Source organism: Lichenostomus cassidix, unplaced genomic scaffold, assembly GCF_008360975.1.
Source record: "Lichenostomus cassidix isolate B80296 unplaced genomic scaffold, HeHo_3.0 HiC_scaffold_35, whole genome shotgun sequence".
In the NCBI taxonomy this organism is placed as follows: Eukaryota; Metazoa; Chordata; class Aves; order Passeriformes; family Meliphagidae; genus Lichenostomus; species Lichenostomus cassidix.
In genome coordinates this window covers 1,365,901-1,385,852 of record NW_028147256.1, presented here as the reverse complement: position 1 = coordinate 1,385,852, position 19,952 = coordinate 1,365,901, and the positions used below count along the sequence as shown (strand labels likewise).

General features: G+C 43.2%; 1 protein-coding gene across 1 annotated transcript in view; it reads left to right on the top strand.

Annotated features, from left to right (window-relative positions):
• LOC146424027 (general transcription and DNA repair factor IIH helicase subunit XPD-like) overlaps positions 1–19,952 on the top strand; it is a 58,259-nt gene that overhangs the window by 33,316 nt on the left and 4,991 nt on the right. Inside the window, exons 17-23 of the mRNA XM_085044022.1 lie at positions 870–991; positions 3,693–3,785; positions 6,284–6,356; positions 8,947–9,017; positions 13,240–13,383; positions 17,427–17,540; positions 17,746–17,889. Of these exons, the coding sequence (XP_084900148.1) occupies positions 870–991; positions 3,693–3,785; positions 6,284–6,356; positions 8,947–9,017; positions 13,240–13,383; positions 17,427–17,540; positions 17,746–17,889 (761 nt within the window). The remainder of the gene's footprint in view (positions 1–869; positions 992–3,692; positions 3,786–6,283; positions 6,357–8,946; positions 9,018–13,239; positions 13,384–17,426; positions 17,541–17,745; positions 17,890–19,952) is intronic.

Here is a 19,952-nt window from a genome sequence, read left to right as displayed (position 1 = left end):
TTTTTGGGATTTTTTTGGGGATGTTTCTGGGGATTTTTTGGAATTTCTTTGCGATATTTTTGTGATTTTTTGGGGTTTTCTTGGGGATATTTTGGGGATTTTTTTTTCTTTTTTGGGGGGATTTTGGGGGATATTTTGGGGATTTTTTTTTTTTTTTTTTTGGGGATCCCACTAACCCCAAATTCCCCCCAAAATCCAGCTGTGATCAGGAACTACGGGCAGCTGCTGCTGGAGCTCTGTGGGGTTTGGGGATATTTTTGGGGATTTTTTTGGGATTTCTTGGGGATTTTTTGGGAGTTTTTTTGGGATTTTTTCAGGGAATTCTGTTGGGTTTTTGAGGATTTTTTGGGAGATTTTGGGTATTTTGGGGATGGTTTGGGGATTTTTGAGTTGAGGATGTTTTGGGATTTTGGGGATTTTTTGGGATGTTTTGGGGTTTTTTGGGGGAATATTTCACCTGGGATTTTGGGATTTTTTGGGGATTTTTTGGGGTTTTTTTGGGGATTTTTTGGGTGTATTTTGGGGATTTTTTTGGGGATATTTTTGGGATTTTTTGGGATATTTTTTGAATTTTTTGGGGATATTTTGGGGATTCTTTGGGGGATTTTTTGGGGATATTTTTGGGTTTTTTTGGGGTATTTTTGGGCATGTTTTTGGGGATATTTTTTGGGTTTTCTTGGGGATATTTTTGGGATTTTTTGGCGATATTTTTGGCGATTTTTTGGGATTTTTTTTTTATTTTTTGGGATTTTTTTGGGGATTTTTTTGGGATTTTTTTGGGTTTTTTGCGGGATTATTTGGGATTTTTTTGGGGATTCTTTGGGATGATTTTTAGATCCTAATAACCCCAAATTCCCCCCAAAATCCAGCTGTGATCAGGAACTACGGGCAGCTGCTGCTGGAGCTCTCTGCTGTTGTTCCTGACGGTTTGGTGGCTTTTTTCACCAGTTATGTCTACCTGGAGAGCACTGTGGCCTCGTGGTACGAGCAGGTCAGAGCCCAGAAAACACCCCAAAAACAGCCCAAAAAATTCCCCAAAAGATCCCCAAAAAATTCCCCAAAAGATCCACAAAAAATCCCCCAAAAAATCCCCAAAAAAATCCGCAAAAAACCAAAAAAAACCCGAAAAAAATCTGAAAAAAATCCAAAAAAATCCTAAAAAAATCCACAAAAACACCCCCAAAAACACCCCAAAAATTTCCCAAAAATACCCCAAAAATACCCTAAAAACATCACAAAAATAGTCACCAAAAATCCCCCAAAAAATAAAAAAAAAAATCCGCAAAAAACCAAAAAAAATCCGCAAAAATATCCCCAAAAACACCCAAAAAAAATCCCCCAAAAAATCCCCAAAAATTCCTCCAAAAAATCCCAGAAACATCCCCAAAAATGTCCCAAAAACATCCCAAACAATCCCCAAAAAAACCCAAAAAATCCCCAAAAATATCCCCAAAAAAATTCCCAAAAACACCCCAAAAATATCCCCAAGAAAACCCCAAAAAATCCCAAAAACATGCCAAAAATTCCATTTAAAATCCCCACAAAAACATCCCAAATCCCAAAAACATCCCAAGAAATCCCAAATCCCCCAAAACCACCCCAAAAAATCCCAAATCCCCAAAAAACACCCCAAAATCCCCAAAATCCTCCCAAAAAAACCCCAAATCCCCCAAAACACCCCAAAAAATCACCAAAACCCCAAACACCCCAAACCCCCCAAAAACTGCCCCAAAAATCCCAATTATAAATCCCCAAAACCCCCAAAACACCCAAAATCCCCCAAAACCTCCAAAAACACCCCAAAAATCCCCCAAAAACATCCCAATCCCCAAAAACACCCCAAAACCCCCTAAATCCCCAAAAACCCCCAAAATGCCCCAAAAATCCCAAAAATTTATTCAAATCCCCAAACCCCCAAATTATCCAAAATCCCAAAACCACCCAAAACCACCCCAAAAAAACCCCAAATCCTTAAAACCCCAAATCCCAATCAAAATGCCCACAAAATCCCAAAAAATTTTCTAAAATCCCAAAATTCCTAAAATCCAAAAAATCCCAAAATTCCCCCAAAATCCTTTTAGGGCATCCTGGAGAACATCCAGAGGAACAAACTGCTCTTCATCGAGACTCAGGATGGAAACCCCAAAATCCCCCAAAAACACCCCAAAAAACCCCCAAAATCTCCCCAAAACATCCCAAAATCCCCCAAAAAACCCCAAAATCCCAAAAAAATCCCTCAAAAAATCCCAAAATCCCCGAAAAACATCCCAAAATCACCCCAAATCCCCCGAAAACCCCAAAAAAATGATTCTAAAAGCCCCCAAAATCACCCCAAACCACCCTAAAAACACCCCAAAAAATCCGAAATCCCCCCAAAAAAATGCCAAATCCCCCAAATCCCCCAAAAAACCCCAAAACCACCCAAAATCACCCCAAAACCGTCCCAAAATCCCCCAAAACACAACAAAAACACTCCAAAAAACCCAAAAAAAAACCCAAAACCACCCAAAAACTGCCCCAAAAATCCCCCAAAAAATTTTTTCCAAAATCCCAAAAATCCCTAAAATCCTAAAAAACCCCAAAAACCCAAAAAAAACCCCAAAAAAATCCCCTTTAGGGCATCCTGGAGAACATCCAGAGGAACAAACTGCTCTTCATCGAGACTCAGGATGGAAACCCCAAAATCCTCCAAAAACACCCAAAAAACCCCCAAAATTCCCCAGAAACACCCCAAAATCCCCCAAAAACTCCAAAATTCCCCAAATCCCCCAAAAAACCCCAAAATCCCCCAAAAACATCCCAAAATCACCCTAAAAACCCCAAAAAATGATTCTAAATCCCCAAAATCACCCCAAACCACCTAAAAACACCCCAAAAAATCCAAAATCCCCCCAAAAATGCCAAATCCCCCAAAAATCCCCAAATCCCCCAAAAAAACCCCAAAACCACCCAAAATCACCCCAAAAACATCCCAAAATCCCCCAAAACACAACAAAAACACTCCAAAAAAACCCAAAAAAAACCCCAAAACCACCCAAAATCCCCCAAAAACTGCCCCAAAAATCCCAAAAAAATTTTTTCTAAAATCCCAAAAATCCCTAAAATCCTAAAAAACCCCAAAAATCCCCCAAAAAATCCCTTTAGGGCATCCTGGAGAACATCCAGAGGAACAAACTGCTCTTCATCGAGACTCAGGATGGAAACCCCAAAATCCCCCAAAAACACCCAAAAAACCCCCAAAATCTCCCCAAAACATCCCAAAATCCCCAAAAAACCCCAAAATCCCAAAAAAATCCCTCAAAAATCCCAAAATCCAAACCGAAAAATATCCCAAAATCACCCAAAATCCCCCAAAAACCAAAAATCTCCAAAAATCCCCAAAAAATCCCCCAAAATTCCCAAAAAATCCCAAAAAAATCCCAAAAATCCCAAAACCCCCAAAAAATCCCAAAAATCCCCAAAAATCCCCCAAATCCCCCAAAAAACCCCAAAACCACCCAAAATCACCCCAAAACCATCCCAAAATCCCCCAAAACACCACAAAAACACTCCAAAAATCCCCAAAAAAAACCCCAAAATCCCCCAAAAACTGCCCAAAAAATCCCCAAAAAAATTTTCTAAAATCCCCAAAATCCCTAAAATCCTAAAAAACCCCAAAAACCAAAAAAAATCCCCCAAAAAATCCCCTTTAGGGCATCCTGGAGAACATCCAGAGGAACAAACTGCTCTTCATCGAGACTCAGGATGGAGCAGAAACCAGTGTGGCTCTGGAGAAGTACCAGGAGGTGGGGTTGGGATTTTGGGGGATTTTTGGGGGGTTTTTGGGGGTTTTGGGGGATTTTGGGAGGTTTGAAATTTGGGAATTTGGGGGATTTGGAGTTTGGGAATTTTGGGGGATTTTGAGGGAATTTGGGAGGAATTTTGGGGATTTTGGGGGGATTTTGGGAGGTTTGGGGATTTTGGAGGTTTTGGGGAAATTTGGGGATTTTGGGGGATTTTGGGGGATTTTGGAAGTGGTGGGGGATTTTGGGGTTTTGGGGGATTTTGGAGGTGAATTGGGGGAAATTTGGGGGATTTTGGAGGGGATTTGAAGAGGGGGAGAGATTTTGGGGGTTTTGAGGGGATTGGGGTTTTGGAAATTTGGGGATTTTGGGGGGATTTGGGGGATTTGGGGGAATTTTTTGGAGGAGATTTGGGGATTTTGGGGGAGAAATTTGGAGTGGATTTGGGGGGATTTTGGGGGAATTTGGGGAATTTTGGGGAATTTGGGATAAATTTGGGGGATTTTGGGGGAAAAATTATTTTTGGGGTTTACCAATTTTGGGTAGTTTTTGGGGTGGATTTTGGAGGATTTTGGGTGGGATTTTGGAGGGGAATTTGGGAGTAATTTGTGGGATTTTGGAGAGAATTTGGGAATTTTGGAGTGGATTTGGGGAAATTTTGGAGTGGAATTTGGGAATTTTGGAGGAGAATTTGGGGAATTTTTGAGTGGGTGGGGGTTTTGGAGAGGAATTTGGAGCAGAATTTGGGGGATTTTGGAATTTCGGGGATTTTGGGGCAATTTTGGGGCTTTTGGATGGGAATTTTGGGGATTTTGGCATAAATTCTGGGGGATTTGGGGGGAAAATCCACCCTCATTTTTGGGGTCTCTCCCCCCAATTTTTGGGGTGGATTTTTGGAGGATTTTTGGGTGGGATTTTGGAGGGGAATTTGGCGAGTAATTTGTGGGATTTTTGGAGGAGAATTTGGGGAATTTTGGAGTGGAATTTGGGGGAATTTTGGAGGAGAATTTGGGGAATTTTGGAGAGGAATTTGGGGAATTTTGGAGTGGAATTTAGGGAATTTTGGAGTGGAATTTAGGGGATTTTCGAGGGGATTTTGGAGCAGAATTTGGAGCAGAATTTGGGGGATTTTTGGCGAATTCAGGGGATTTTTTGGGGCAATTTCAGGGCTTTTGGATGGGAATTTTGGGGAATTTTGGAATAAATTCGGGGGGATTTTGGGGGGAAAAATCCACCCTCATTTTTTGGGGTCTCTCACCCCAATTTTGGGTCTCTCCCCCCAGTTTTTGGGGTGGATTTTTGGAGGATTTTTGGGTGGGATTTTGGAGGGGAATTTGGCGAGTAATTTGTGGGATTTTTGGAGCAGAATTTGGGGAATTTTGGAGTGGAATTTGGGGAAATTTTGGAGTGGAATTTGGGGAATTTTGGAGGAGAATTTGGGGAATTTTGGAGTGGAATTTAGGGGATTTTGGAGAGGAATTTGGAGCAGAATTTGGGGGATTTTTGGCGAATTTCGGGGGATTTTTTGGGGCAATTTTGGGGCTTTTGGATGGGAATTTTGGGGAATTTTGGCATAAATTCTGGGGGGATTTTGGGGGGGAAAATCCACCCTCATTTTTGGGGTCTCTCCCCCCAATTTTTGGGGTGGATTTTTGGAGGATTTTTGGGTGGGATTTTGGAGGGGAATTTGGCGAGTAATTTGTGGGATTTTTGGAGGAGAATTTGGGGAATTTTGGAGTGGAATTTGGGGGAATTTTGGAGGAGAATTTGGGGAATTTTGGAGAGGAATTTGGGGAATTTTGGAGTGGAATTTAGGGAATTTTGGAGTGGAATTTAGGGGATTTTCGAGGGGATTTTGGAGCAGAATTTGGAGCAGAATTTGGGGGATTTTTGGCGAATTCAGGGGATTTTTTGGGGCAATTTCAGGGCTTTTGGATGGGAATTTTGGGGAATTTTGGAATAAATTCGGGGGGATTTTGGGGGGAAAAATCCACCCTCATTTTCGGGGTCTCTCCCCCCAATTTTTGGGGTGGATTTTTGGAGGATTTTTGGGTGGGATTTTGGAGGGGAATTTGGCGAGTAATTTGTGGGATTTTTGGAGCAGAATTTGGGGAATTTTGGAGTGGAATTTGGGGGAATTTTGGAGGAGAATTTAGGGGATTTTAGAGAGGAATTTGGAGCAGAATTTGGGGGATTTTTGGAGGAGAATTTGGGGGATTTTGGAGTGGAATTTAGGGGATTTTGGAGAGGAATTTGGAGCAGAATTTGGAGGAGAATTTAGGGGATTTTGGATGGGATTTTGGGGGAGAATTTGGAGGATTTTTGGAGAATTTCAGGGGATTTTTTGGGGCAATTTCGGGGCTTTCGGATGGGAATTTTGGGGAATTTTGGCATAAATTCTGGGGGGATTTTGGGGGGAAAAATCCACCCTCATTTTTGGGGTCTCTCCCCCCAATTTTGGGGTCTCTCCCCCCAAATTTTGGGTCAATTTTTCCCCCCAGGCCTGTGAGAACGGCCGAGGCGCTGTGCTGCTGTCGGTGGCCAGAGGGAAAGTGTCTGAGGGCATCGACTTCGGTCGGAAATTTGGGATTTTTGGGGGATTTTGGGGGGTTTTTGGGGTTCCTGGGAGGATTTTGGGGGTTTTGGGGGATTTTGGGGATTTTGGGGGTTGATTTTAAAATGAATTTTAAGGATTTTGGGGTTTTGGGGATTTTGGGCAGATTTGGGGGATTGGGATTTTGGGGATTTTGGGGATTTTGGGGAGTTTAGGGGATTTTGGGGGATTTTAGAATAAATTTTGGGGGTTTGGGGGGATTTTTGGGGTTTTGGGGGCATTTTGGGGGTTTAGGGGCATTTTAGGGGATTTTAAAATGAATTTTAAGGATTTTGGGGGTTTGGGGATTTTGGGCAGATTTTGGGGGGATTTGGGGGATTTTGGGGGATTTTGGGGAAGTTTGGGGGATTTTGGGGATTTGGGGGTTTTAGGGGTAGTTTGGGGGTTTTAGAAAATTTTTGGGGATTTTTGGGGGTTATTGGGGAAGTTTGGGGGTTTTTGGGTGGTTTGGAGGATTTTGGGGGGATTTGGGGGGGATTTTGGGGGATTTTAAAATGAATTTTTGTGGATTTTTGGGGCAGTTTGGGGGATTTTGGGGATTTTTGGGGGTTTTTGGGGGGTTTTAGAATAAATTTGAGGAATTTTGGGGGGATTTGGGGGATTTTAGAATCGATTTTTGGGGCAGTTTTTGGGGGGTTTTGGGGGATTTTTGGGGGATTTTTTGGGCACTTTTTGGAGGATTTTTAGGACACTTTTGGGGCAGTTTTTTGGGGATTTTTTGGGTCATTTTTGGGGCATTTTGGGGACACTTTTAGGCCATTTTTAGGGCAGTTTTTGGGTGATTTTTGGGGCAGTTTTAGAATAAATTGGGGGATTTTTAGGACACTTTCAGGCCATTTTTGGGACACTTTTTGGGCATTTTTGGGGCAGTTTTTTGGGGATTTTTTGGGGCACTTTTTGGGACATTTTTGGGGGATTTTGGGGACACTTTTAGGCCATTTTTGAGGCAGTTTTTGGGGCATTTTTAGGCCATTTTTGGGGCAGTTTTAGGACATTTTTTGGACACTTTTTGGCCATTTTTAGGACACTTATAGGCCATTTTTGGGGCCATTTTTTGGGGATTTTTGGGGATTTTTTGGGCACTTTTTGGGACATTTTTGGGGGATTTTTAGGACAGTTTTAGGCCATTTTTGGGACACTTTTTTGGGCATTTTTGGGGGATTTTTGGGGCAGTTTTTGGGGGTTTTTGGGGATTTTTCTGGCACTTTTTGGGACATTTTTGGTGCAATTTTTGGGCATTTTTGGGGCACTTTTTGGCCATTTTTGGGACACTTTTTTGGGCATTTTTGGGGCACTTTTTGGGGCAGTTTTAGGCCATTTTTAGACCATTTTTAGGACACTTTTAAGGCATTTTTGGGACACTTTTAGACCATTTTTAGGGCACTTTTCGGGGGATTTTTGGGGATTTTTTTTTGCATTTTTGGGACATTTTTGAGGATTTTTAGGACACTTTTTAGGGCACTTTTTGGGACATTTTTGGGCAATTTTTGGGCATATTTGGGGCGATTTTTAGGCCATTTTTAGGGCACTTTTTGGGACATTTTTAGGGCATTTTAGGACACTTTTAGGCCATTTTTAGGGCATTTTTTGGGCATTTTTGGGGCAGTTTTTTGGGGATTTTTTGGCACTTTTTGGGACATTTTTGGGGCACTTTTTGGGGGTTTTTGGGGATTTTTCTGGCACTTTTTGGGACATTTTTGGGGCACTTTTTGGGACATTTTTGGGGCACTTTTTTGCCATTTTTGGGACACTTTTGGGCATTTTTGGGGCACTTTTTGGGGCAGTTTTAGGACATTTTTAGGACATTTTGGGGAAACTTTTAGGGCATTTTTAGGACACTTTTAGGACACTTTTAGGCCATTTTTGGGGCAGTTTTTTGGGGATCTTTTTGGCACTTTTTGGGGCAGTTTTGGGCCATTTTTAGGACACTTTTAGGGCATTTTTGGGACACTTTTAGACCATTTTTAGGGTACTTTTTGGGGGATTTTTGGGGATTTTTTTTGGCATTTTTGGGACATTTTTGAGGATTTTTAGGACACTTTTTAAGGCACTTTTAGGCCATTTTTGGGACACTTTTGGGGGCATTTTTGAGGCATTTTTAGGACACTTTTAGGCCATTTTTAGGACACTTTTAGGGCATTTTTGGGACACTTTTAGGCCATTTTTAGGACACCTTTTGGGGATTTTTAGGACACTTTTAGGGCATTTTTGGGGCATTTTTAGGCCATTTTTGGGGCATTTTTGGGACACTTTTAGGCCATTTTTAGGACACTTTTTGGACCATTTTTGGGGCAGTTTTTGGCCATTTTTGGGGCATTTTTGGGACACTTTTTTGGGCATTTTTGGGGGATTTTTGGGGATTTTAGAATCAATTTTTTGGGCACTTTTTGGATTATTTTTGGGGCAGTTTTTGGGGTTTTTTGGGGATTTTTTTGGCACTTTTTGGTACATTTTTGGGGATTTTTTTTGGCATTTTTGGGCATATTTGGGGCGATTTTTTGGCCACTTTTATGCCATTTTTGGGGTTCCCTGACCCCTTTTTCCCCTCAGTCCATCACTACGGCCGAGCTGTGATCATGTTTGGAGTTCCTTATGTTTACACTCAGAGCAGAATCCTCAAGGTGAGCAGATTTGGGGGAATTTGGGGGATTTTTTGGGGTCTTTGGGGGATTTTTTGGGGTTTTTTGGGTTTTTTTTGGGGGTTTTAGGGTCTTTTTTTGGGTCTTTTTTGGGTCTTTAGGGTTTTTTTGGGGTTTTTTGGTCTCTGTTGGGGTTTTTGGGGTCTTTTTTGAGGTCTTTGGGTTCTTTAGGGTCTTTTTTGGGATCTTTTTTGGGGTCTTTAGGGTCTTTTTTGGGGTTTTTAGAGTCTTTTATGGGGTTTTTTGGTCTCTATTGGGGATTTTAGAGTCTTTTTGGGTCGTTGGGGTCTTTTTTTGGGGTTTTAGGATCTTTTCTGGGGGTTTTAGGGTCTTTTTTGGGGTTTTTGGGATCTTTAGGGTCTTTTTTGGGTGTTTAGGGTCTCCGTTGGGGACTTTAGGGTCTTTTTTGGGGTCTTTTTTGGGTTTTTTAGGGTCTTTTTTGGGTCTTTGAGGTCTTTCTTGGGGTCCCTGGGGGTCTTTAGGGTCTTTTTGGGGGTTTTTAGGGACTTTGGGTCTTTTTTGGGGTCTTTAGAGGTCTTTGGGGTCTTTTTGGGGGTCCCTGGGGGTCTTTAGAGTCTTTTTTGGGGTCTTTGGGGTCTTTTTTGGGGTTTTTGGGGTCATTTTTGGGCTTTTTTGGGTCTTTTTTGGGCTTTTTAGGGCCTTTTTTGGGGTCTCTGGGATATCTATGGGATCTCTGGGGTCTCTTTTGGGGTCTTTGGAGTCTTTTTTGGGGTTTTTGGGGTCTTTAGGGTCTTTTTTGGGTGTTTAGGGTCTCCTTTGGGGTCTTTAGGGTCTTTTTTGGGGTCTGTGGGGTCTTTTTTTGGGGGTTTTGGGGTCTTTTTTGTGGTTTTTAGGGTCTTTTTTGGGGTCTTTAGAGTCTTTTTTGGGGTCTTTAGAGTCTTTTTTGGGGTCTTTAGGGTCTTTTTGGGGTTTTTTGGTCTTTATTGGGGTTTTTAGGGTCTTTTTAGGGGTCTTTGGGGTATTTTTGGGGGTTTTTGGGCTCTTTAGGGTCTTTTTGGGGTTTTTAGGGTCTTTTTTGGGGTATTTAGGATCTTTTTTGGGGTCTTTGGGGTCTTTTTTGGGGTCTTTAGGGTCCTTTTTGGGGTCTTTAGGGGTTTTTTTGGGGTCTTCAGGGTCTTTTTTGGGGTCTTTGGGGTCTTTTTGGGGTTTTTAGGGTCTTTTTTGGGGTCTTTAGGGTCTTTTTGGGGACTTTGGGGTCTTTTTTGGGGTCTCTGGGGTCTTTTTTTGGGGGTTTTGGGGTCTTTTTTGTGGTTTTTAGGGTCTTTTTTGGGGGTTTTGGGGTCTTTTTTGGGGTCTTTAGGCTCCTTTTTGGGGATTTTAGGGTCTTTTTTGGGTTTTTAGGGTCTTTATTGAGGTCCTTGGGATCTTTTTTGGGGTCTTTACGGTCTTTTTTGGGTCTTGGGGTCTTTTGGGTCTTTTTTGGGGTTTTTAGGGTATTTTTTGGGGTCTTTGGGGTCTTTTTTGGGGTCTTTGGGATCTTTTTTGGGTTTTTAGAGTCTTTTTTGGGGTTTTTTGGTCTCTATTGGGGATTTTAGAGTCTTTTTGGGTCTTTGGGGTCTTTTTTTGGGTCTTTAGGGTCTTTTTTGGGGTATTTAGGATCTTTTTTGGGGTCTTTGGGGTCTTTTTTCGTGTCTTTAGGGTCTCCTTTGGGGTCTTTAGGGTCTTTTTTGGGGTCTCTGGGGTCTTTTTTGGGGTTTTGGGGTCTTTTTTGGGGTCTTTGGGATCTTTTTTGGGGTCTTTGGGGGTCTTTTTGGGGTTTTTAATGTGTTTTTTGGGGTTTTTAGGGTCTTTTTTGGGGCCTTTGGGGTCCCCAAGGTCTCTTTTGGGCTCTCTATGGGGTCTCTGGGATCTCTAGGGATCTTTTTTGGGGTTTTTGGGGTCTCTTTGGGGTCTTTTTTGGGATCTTTAGGGTCTCTTTAAGGTCTTTTTTTGGGGTTTTTGGGGTCTTTATGGTCTTTTTTGGGATCTTTTTTTGGGACTTTAGGGCCTTTTTTGGGGTCTCTGGGATCTCTATGGGATCTCTGGGATCTCTATGGGATCTCTAGGATCTCTTTTGGGATCTTTAGGGGTTTTTTGGGTTCTTTAGGGTCTTTTTTGGGGTCTTTGGGGTCTTTTTTGGGGTCTTTTTTGGGATTTTTTTGAGGTCTTTGGGTCTTTTTTGGGGTCTTTGGGGTCTTTATTGGGTCTTTGGGGTCTTTTTTGGGGTCTTTGGGGTCTTTTTTTGGGGTTTTTGGGGTCTTTAGGGTCTTTTTTGGGTGTTTAGGGTCTCCTTTGGGGTCTTTAGGGGTTTTTTTGGGGTCTTCAGGGTCTTTTTTGGGGTTTTTAGGGTCTTTTTTTGGGGGTTTTGGGGTCTCTTTTGTGGTTTTTAGGGTCTTTTTTTGGGTCTTTAGGGTGTTTTTTGGGGTCTTTAGGGTCTTTTTTGGGTGTTTAGGGTCTCCTTTGGGGTCTTTAGGGTCTTTTTTGGGGTCTTTTTTGGGCTTTTTAGGGTCTTTTTTGGGGTCTTTAGGGTCTTTTTTGGGGTATTTAGGATCTTTTTTGGGGTCTTTGGGGTCTTTTTTCGTGTCTTTAGGGTCTCCTTTGGGGTCTTTAGGGTCTTTTTTGGGGTCTTTGGGGTATTTTTGGGGGTTTTTGGGGTCTTTTTTGGGGTTTTTTGGTCTCTATTGGGGTTTTTGGGGTCTTTTTTGAGGTCTTTGGGTTCTTTAGGGTCTTTTTTGGGATCTTTTTTGGGGTTTTTAGAGTCTTTTTTGGGGTCTTTAGGGTGTTTTTGGGATCTTTGGGTTCTTTTTGGGGGGTTTTGGGGTCTCTTTTGTGGTCTTTAGGGTCTTTTTTTAGGTCTTTAGGGTATTTTTTGGGTTTTTAGAGTCTTTTTTCGGGTTTTTAGGTCTCTATTGGGGATTTTAGAGTCTTTTTGGGTCTTTGGGGTCTTTTTTCGTGTCTTTAGGGTCTCTTTTGGGGTCTTTAGGGTCTTTTTTGGGGTCTTTGGAGTATTTTTTGGGGTCTTTGGGATCTTTTTTTGGGGTTTTGGGGGTCTTTTTGGGGTTTTTAATGTGTTTTTTGGGGTTTTTAGGGTCTTTTTTGGGGCCTTTGGGGTCCCTAAGGTCTCTTTTGGGCTCTCTATGGGGTCTCTGGGATCTCTAGGGATCTTTTTGGGGGTTTTTGGGGTCTCTTTGGGGTCTTTTTTGGGATCTTTAGGGTCTCTTTAAGGTCTTTTTTTGGGGTTTTTGGGGTCTTTAAAGGCTTTTTTTGGGTCTTTAGGGTCTTTTTTGGGATCTCTGGGGTCTCTGGGGTATCTCTAGGATCTCTAGGGTCTCTTTTGGGGTCTTTTTTGGGGTCTTTTTTGGGTCTTTGCTGTATTTTTTGGGGTCTTTAGAGTCATTTTTGGGATCTTTTTGGGGGTTTTTAGAGTCTTTTTTGGGGTCTTTGGAGTCTTTTTTGGGGTTTTTTTGTCTCTATTGGGGTTTTTAGGGTATTTTTTGGGGTCTTTAGGGTCTTTTTTGGGATCTTTTTTGGGGGGTTTAAGGTCTTTTTTGGGTCTTTTTTGGGGTCTTTGGGGTCTTTGGGTTTTTGGGGTTTTGGGTTCTTTAGGGTCTTTTTTGGGATCTTTTTTGGGGTGTTTAGGGTCTTTTTTGGGGTCTTTCGGGTCTCTATGATCTCTTTTGGGGTCTTTAGGGTCTTTTTTGGGGTCTTGGGTTTAGGGTCCTCTATGGGATCTCTAGGGTCTCTTTTGGGATCTTTAGGGGTTTTTTGGGTTCTTTAGGGTCTTTTTTGGGGTCTTTGGGGTCTTTTTTGGGGTTTTTGGGGTCATTTTTGGGCTTTTTTGGGTCTTTTTTGGGTTTTTAGGGTCTTTTTTGGGGTCTTTAGGGTCTTTTTTGGGTGTTTAGGGTCTCCTTTGGGGTCTTTAGGGTCTTTTTTGGGGTTTTTAGAGTCTTTTTTTGGGTCTTTGGGGTCTTTAGGGTCTTTAGGGTCTTTTTTGGGGTCTTTAGGGTGTTTTTTGGGGTTTTTGGGCTCATTTTTGGGCTTTTTTGGGTCTTTGTTGGGGTTTTTAGGGCCTTTTTTGGGGTCTCTGGGATATCTATGGGATCTCTATGGGATCTCTAGGCTCTTTTTTGGGATCTTTAGGGATTTTTTTTGAGCTCTTTAGGGTTTTTTTTCCCCTCTCTCCACCCCAAACCCTCCATTCCAGGCCCGTCTGGAATTCCTTCGGGAACAACTCCAGGTGAGGGAAGGAGAATTCCTGACTTTCGATGCCATGAGACACTCAGCCCAGTGTGTGGGGAGAGCCTTGAGAGGCAAAACTGACTATGGGATCATGGTCTTTGCTGACAAGGTTTGTAGGATTTCTGGGGTTTGGGGGGATTTGGGGTCATTTTGGGGGGATTTGGGGTGATTTTGGGGGGATTTGGGGTGATTTTGGGGGGATTTTATGGGGATTTGGGGTCATTTTATGGGATTCAGGGTCAGTTTTCGGTCAGTTTTGGGGGATTTGGGGTCAGTTTGGAGCAATTTGGGGTCACTTTGGGGTGATTTGGGGTCATTTTATGGGATTTGGGGTCATTTTGGGGGGATTTGGGGTCATTTTGGGGTGATTTGGGGTCACTTTATGGGATTTGGGGTCAGTTTTTGGTCAGTTTTGGGTCAGTTTTGGGGCATTTGAGGTGATTTGGGGTCACTTTTGGGGGATTTGGGGTCACTTTGGGGTGATTTTGGGGTGATTTGGGGTCACTTTGGGGTGATTTGGGGTCACTTTGGGGTGGCTTTGGGGTGACTGGGGGACTGACTTTGGGATCATGGTCTGTGCTACAGTTTGTAGGATTTGTGGATTTCTGGGATTTGGGGTGATTTGGGGGGGATTTGGGGTCACTTTAGGGTGATTTGGGGTCAGTTTGGGGGTAATTTATGGGATTTGGGGTCATTTTGGAGTGAGTTGGGGTGATTTGGGGTCACTTTGGGGTCACTTTGGGGGGATTTGGGGTCACTTTGGGGTGATTTGGGGTCATTTTATGGGATTTGGGGTCACTTTGGGGTGATTTGGGGTCACTTTGGGGTGATTTTATGGGATTTGGGGTCTTTTTGGGGTGATTTGGGGTCATTTTATGGGATTTGGGGTCAGTTTTCGGTCAGTTTTGGGGGATTTGGGGTCACTTTGGGGGAATTTGGGGTCAGTTTTTGGTCACTTTGGGGGGATTTGGGGTCAGTTTGGGTCACTTTGGGTCACTTTGGGGTCACTTTGGGGTGGCCCAGTGTGTGGGGAGAGCCCTGAGGGGGAAAACTGACTATGGGATCATGGTCTTTGCTGACAAGGTTTGTGGGGTTTGTGGGATTTGGGGTCATTTTGTAGGATTTGGGGTCATTTTATGGGATTTGGGGTCAGTTTTCGGTCAGTTTTGGGGGATTTGAGGTCATTTTATGGGATTGGTCAGTTTTGGGTTTTGGGGGTTTGGGTCAGTTTGGGATTTGGGGTCACTTTGGGGTGTTTGGGGATTTGGGGTCACTTTGGGGTTTTGGATTTGGGGTCATTTGGGGATTTGGGGTTTGGGGGGATTTTGTGGGATTTGGGGGGATTTGGGGTCATTTTATGGGATTCAGGGTCAGTTTTCGGTCAGTTTTGGGGGATTTGGGGTCATTTTATGGGGATTTGGGGTCATCTTATGGGATTTGGGGTCAGTTTTCGGTCAATTTTGGGGGATTTGGGGTCACTTTGGGGTGATTTTATGGGATTTGGGGTCACTTTGGGGGTATTTGGGGTGATTTGGGGTCATTTTGGGGTCACTTTGGGGTGGCTCAGTGTGTGGGGAGAGCCCTGAGAGGCAAAACTGACTATGGGATCATGGTCTGTGCTGACAAGGTTTGTAGGATTTCTGGGGTTTGGGGTGATTTTGGGGGGATTTGGGGTGATTTGGGGTGATTTTGGGTCATTTTATGGGATTCAGGGTCAGTTTTCGGTCAGTTTTGGGGGACTTGGGGTCATTTTATGGGATTTGGGGTCAGTTTTTGGTCGGTTTTGGGGTGATTTGGGGTGATTTGGGGTCAGTTTTGGGTGATTTCAGTTCAGTTCTGGGGGATTTGAGGTGATTTCGTGTCAGTTTTGAGGTCACTTTGTTGGTTTTTAGGGTCACTTTGTGGGATTTGGGGTCACTTTTGGGGTCAGTTTGTGGTTTTTAGGGTCACTTTTGGGGTTTTTGGGGTCATTTTTGGGGTTTTGGGGGTCACTTTGGTGTATTTAGGGTCACTTTTTGGGATTTTGGGTCACTTTTGGGATGATTTGGGGTCACTTTTGGTGTATTTAGGGTCACTTTTGGGCTGATTTTGGGTCAGTTTTGGGGGATTTGGGCTGATTTGGGGTCACTTTTGGTGTATTTAGGGTCACTTTTGGGGTGATTTCAGTTCACTTTGTAGGATTTCAGGTCAGTTTTATAGTTTTTAGGGTCACTTTTTGGGATTTAGGGTTGCTTTTGGGGTTTTTTGGGTCACTTTTGGGATCACTTTATGGAATTTAGGGTCACTTTTGGGGTCACTTTTTGACATTTAGGGTCACTTTTGGGGTGATTTCGGGTCACTTTTCGGGGTCACTTTTGAGCTTTTTAGGTTCACTTTGTAGGATTTGGGATCACTTTTTGGTATTTAGGGTCACTTTTGGGTCTTTAGGGTCACTTTTAGGGTCACTTTTAGGGTTTTTGGGTCACTTTGGGGTCAGTTTTCTAGGATTTAGGATCACTTTTGGGATTTTTCTCCCCTCCCAGCGCTTTGCCCGAGCCGACAAGCGCGGGAAGCTGCCCAGGTGGATCCAGGAGCTTTTGGGTCACTTTGGGATTTAGGGTCACTTTTGGGGCTATTTAGGGTCACTTTTGGGGTATTTAGGGTCACTTTTGGGGTATTTAGGGTCACTTTGGGGTTTTTTGGGTCATTTTTGGGGTCACTTTGTGGGATTTGTAGTCACTTTGTGGGTTTTTGAGGTCACTTTGTTAGATTTAGGGTCACTTTTGGGGTCACTTTATAGGATTTAGGGTCACTTTTAGGGTTTTTTGGGTCAGTTTGGGGTCACTTTGTGGGATTTAGGGTCACTTTGTGGGATTTAGGTTCACTTTTGGTGTATTTAGGCTCACTTTTAGGGTTTTTGGGTCACTTTGGGGTAAGTTTTGGGATTTAGGGTCACTTTTGGGGTCACTTTTTGGTATTTAGGGTCACTTTTGGGGTCACTTTTGGGGTTTTTAGGGTCACTTTTGTAGTTTTTAGGATCACTTTTTGGGTTTTAGATTCACTTTTGGGGTCACTTTTGTAGTTTTTGGGATCACTTTATGGGATTTAGGGTCACTTTGTGGGATTTGGGCTGATTTGGGGTCAGTTTTCTAGGATTTAGGGTCACTTTTGGGGTTTTTTGGGTCAGTTTGGGGTCACTGTGGTTTTGAGGATCGCTTTATGGGATTTAGGGTCACTTTTAGGGTCACTTTTGGGTTTTTTTGGGTCACTTTGGTGTATTTAGGGTCACTTTTGGTGTATTTAGGGTCACTTTTGGGCTGATTTTGGGTCAGTTTTGGGGGATTTGGGCTGATTTGGGGTCACTTTATGGTATTTAGGGTCACTTTTGGGGTCACTTTATGGGATTTAGGGTCACTTTTGGTGTATTTAGGGTCACTTTTGAGGGTTTTTGGGGTCACTTTGTGGGATTTGGGGTCAGTTTGGGGTCACTTTTAGGGTTTTTGGGTCACTTTTGGGATCACTTTTTGGTATTTAGGGTCACTTTTGGGGTATTTAGGGTCACTTTTGGGGTTTTTGGGGTCACTTTTGGGGTTTTTGGGGTCACTTTTGTTGCATTTAGGGTCACTTTGGGGTGATTTAGGGTGACTTCATGGGATTTGGGGTCAGTTTTGGGTGATTTCGGTTCAGTTTTGTGGGATTTAGGGTCACTTTTGGTGTATTTTGGAGTCACTTCTGTAGTTTTTAGGGTCACTTTATGGGATTTAGGGTCACTTTTGGGGTGATTTCAGTTCACTGTGTGGTTTTTAGGGTCACTTTTTGGGATTTAGGGTCACTTTTGGTGTATTTAGGGTCACTTTTGAGGGTTTTTGGGGTCACTTTGTGGGATTTGGGGTCAGTTTGGGGTCACTTTTAGGGGTTTTGGGTCACTTTTGGGATCACTTTTTGGTATTTAGGGTCACTTTTAGGGTATTTGGGGTCACTTTTGGGGTTTTTGGGGTCACTTTTGGTGTATTTAGGGTCACTTTTGGGGTGATTTCAGTTCACTTTGTAGGATTTCAGGTCAGTTTTATAGTTTTTAGGATCACTTTTTGTGTATTTAGGGTCACTTTTGGGCTGATTTTGGGTCAGTTTTTGGGATTTAGGATCACATTTAGGATTTTTCTCCCCCTGCAGCGCTTTGCCCGAGCCGACAAGCGCGGCAAGCTGCCCAGGTGGATCCAGGAGCTTTTGGGTCACTTTTGGGGTCACTTTGTGGGATTTAGGGTCACTTTTGGGGTCACTTTGTTGGTATTTAGGGTATCATTATGGGATTTAGGGTCACTTTTAGTGTTTTTTGGGTCAGTTTGGGGTGATTTGAGGTGATTTGAGGTCACTTTTGGTGCATTTAGGGTCACTTTTGGGCTGATTTTGGGTCAGTTTTGGGGGATTTGGGCTGATTTGGGGTCACTTTGTGGGATTTAGGGTCATTTTTGGGATTTTTCTCCCCTCTCAGCGCTTTGCCCGAGCCGACAAGCGCGGCAAGCTGCCCAGGTGGATCCAGGAGCACCTGAGTGAGTCTCACCTGAACCTGACGGTGGATGAAGCAGTGCAGGCGGCCAAGAGGTTCCTCAGGGAGATGGCGCAGCCTTTCCGGCAGGTGGGGATCCCAAAATTATCCCAAAATGATCCTAAATCCACCCCAAATCCATCCCAAAAAAATCCCAAAAAAATCCCAAATGGATCTACCCCAAAACAATCCCAAATCCATCCCTGCTCAGCCTTTCCGACAGGTGGGGATCCCAAAATTATCCTAAAATTATCCTAAATCCATCCGAAATCCATCCCAAATCCATCCCGAATGGATCCCAAAAGGATCCCAAAAAAATCCCAAATGGATCTACCCCAAAACAATCCCAAATCCATCCTAAAATGATCCTAAATCCATCCTGATCCATCCCAAAACGATCCCAGAAAAATCCCAAATGGAACTACCCCAAAACGCTCCTAAATTACCCCAAAATGATCCCAAATCCATCCCAAAATAATCCTAAAATGATCCCAAATCCATCCCAATTCCTGCTCAGCCCTTCCGACAGGTGGGGATCCCAAAATTACCCCAAAATTATCCTAAATCCATCCTAAAATGATCCTAAATCCATCCTAAATCCATCCCGAATGGATCCCAAATGGATCCATCCCAAATCCACCCCAAAATGATCCCAAAAAAATCCCAAATGGATTCATCCCAATCCCTGCTCAGCTCTTCTGGCAGGTGGGGACCCCAAAATTACCCCAAATCCATCCCAAAATAATCCTAAAATGATCCTAAATCCATCCCAAAATAATCCTAAATCCATCCTAAATCCACCCCAAAAAAATCCCAAATGGATCGACCCCAAAACAATCCCAAATCCATCCCTGCTCAGCCTTTCCGGCAGGTGGGGATCCCAAAATTACCCCAAATCCATCCCAAAATAATCCTAAAATAATCCCAAATCCATCCCAATTCCTGCTCAGCCCTTCCGGCAGGTGGGGATCCCAAAATTATCCTAAAATTATCTCAAATCCATCCTAAATCCATCCTAAATCCATCCCAAAATAATCCTAAATCCACCCCAAATCCATCCCAAAAAAATCCCAAATGGATTCATCCCAATCCCTGCTCAGCTCTTCTGGCAGGTGGGGACCCCAAAATTACCCCAAATCCATCCCAAAATAATCCTAAAATGATCCTAAATCCATCCCAAAATAATCCTAAATCCATCCTAAATCCACCCCAAAAAAATCCCAAAATGATCCCAAAAAAATCCCAAATGGATCCATCCCGATCCCTGCGCAGCCTTTCCGACAGGTGGGGATCCCAAAATTATCCCAAATCCATCCCAAAATAATCCTAAAACAATCCCAAATCCATCCCTGCTCAGCCTCTCCGACAGGTGGGGATCCCAAAATGATCCCAAAATTACCCCAAAATGATCCTAAAATGATCCCAAATCCATCCCAAATGGATCCATCCCAATCCCAAATCCTAAATCCCAAATCTCAATCCCAAATCCCAAATCCCAATCTCCATCCAAATCCCAAATCCCCAAATTCCATCCCAATCCAAATCCCCAAATTCCCAAAATCCCCAAATCCCAAATCCCTTTTCCAATCCCAAAATCCCAAATCCCCAAATCCCCAAATTCCCCAAAATCCCAAATCCCTTTTCCAATCCCAAATCCCAATTCCAAATCCCAAATTCCCAAATCCCAAAATCCCAAATCCCTTTTCCAATCCCAAATCCCCAAAATCCAAAATCCCCAAACCCCAAAATCCCCAAATCCCCAAAATCCCAAACCCCAATCCCAAATTCCCAAATTCCCCAAAATCCCAAATCCCCAAAATCCCAAACCCCAAAATCCCAAATCCCCAAATCCCAAATTCCCAAAATCCCAAATCCCAAATTCCCAAAATCCCAAATTCCCCAAATCCCAAATTTCAATCCCAAAATCCCAAATCCCCAAATCCCTTTTCCAATCCCAAATCCCCAAAATCCCAAAATCCCCAAACCCCAAAATCCCCAAATCCCAAAATCCCAAACCCCAAATTCCCAAATTCCCAAATTCCCAAAACCCCAAATTCCCCAAAACCCCAAATTCCCCAAAATCCCAAATCCCCAAAATCCCAAATTCCCAAATTCCCAAACCCCAAAATCCCAAAATCCCAAATTTCAATCCC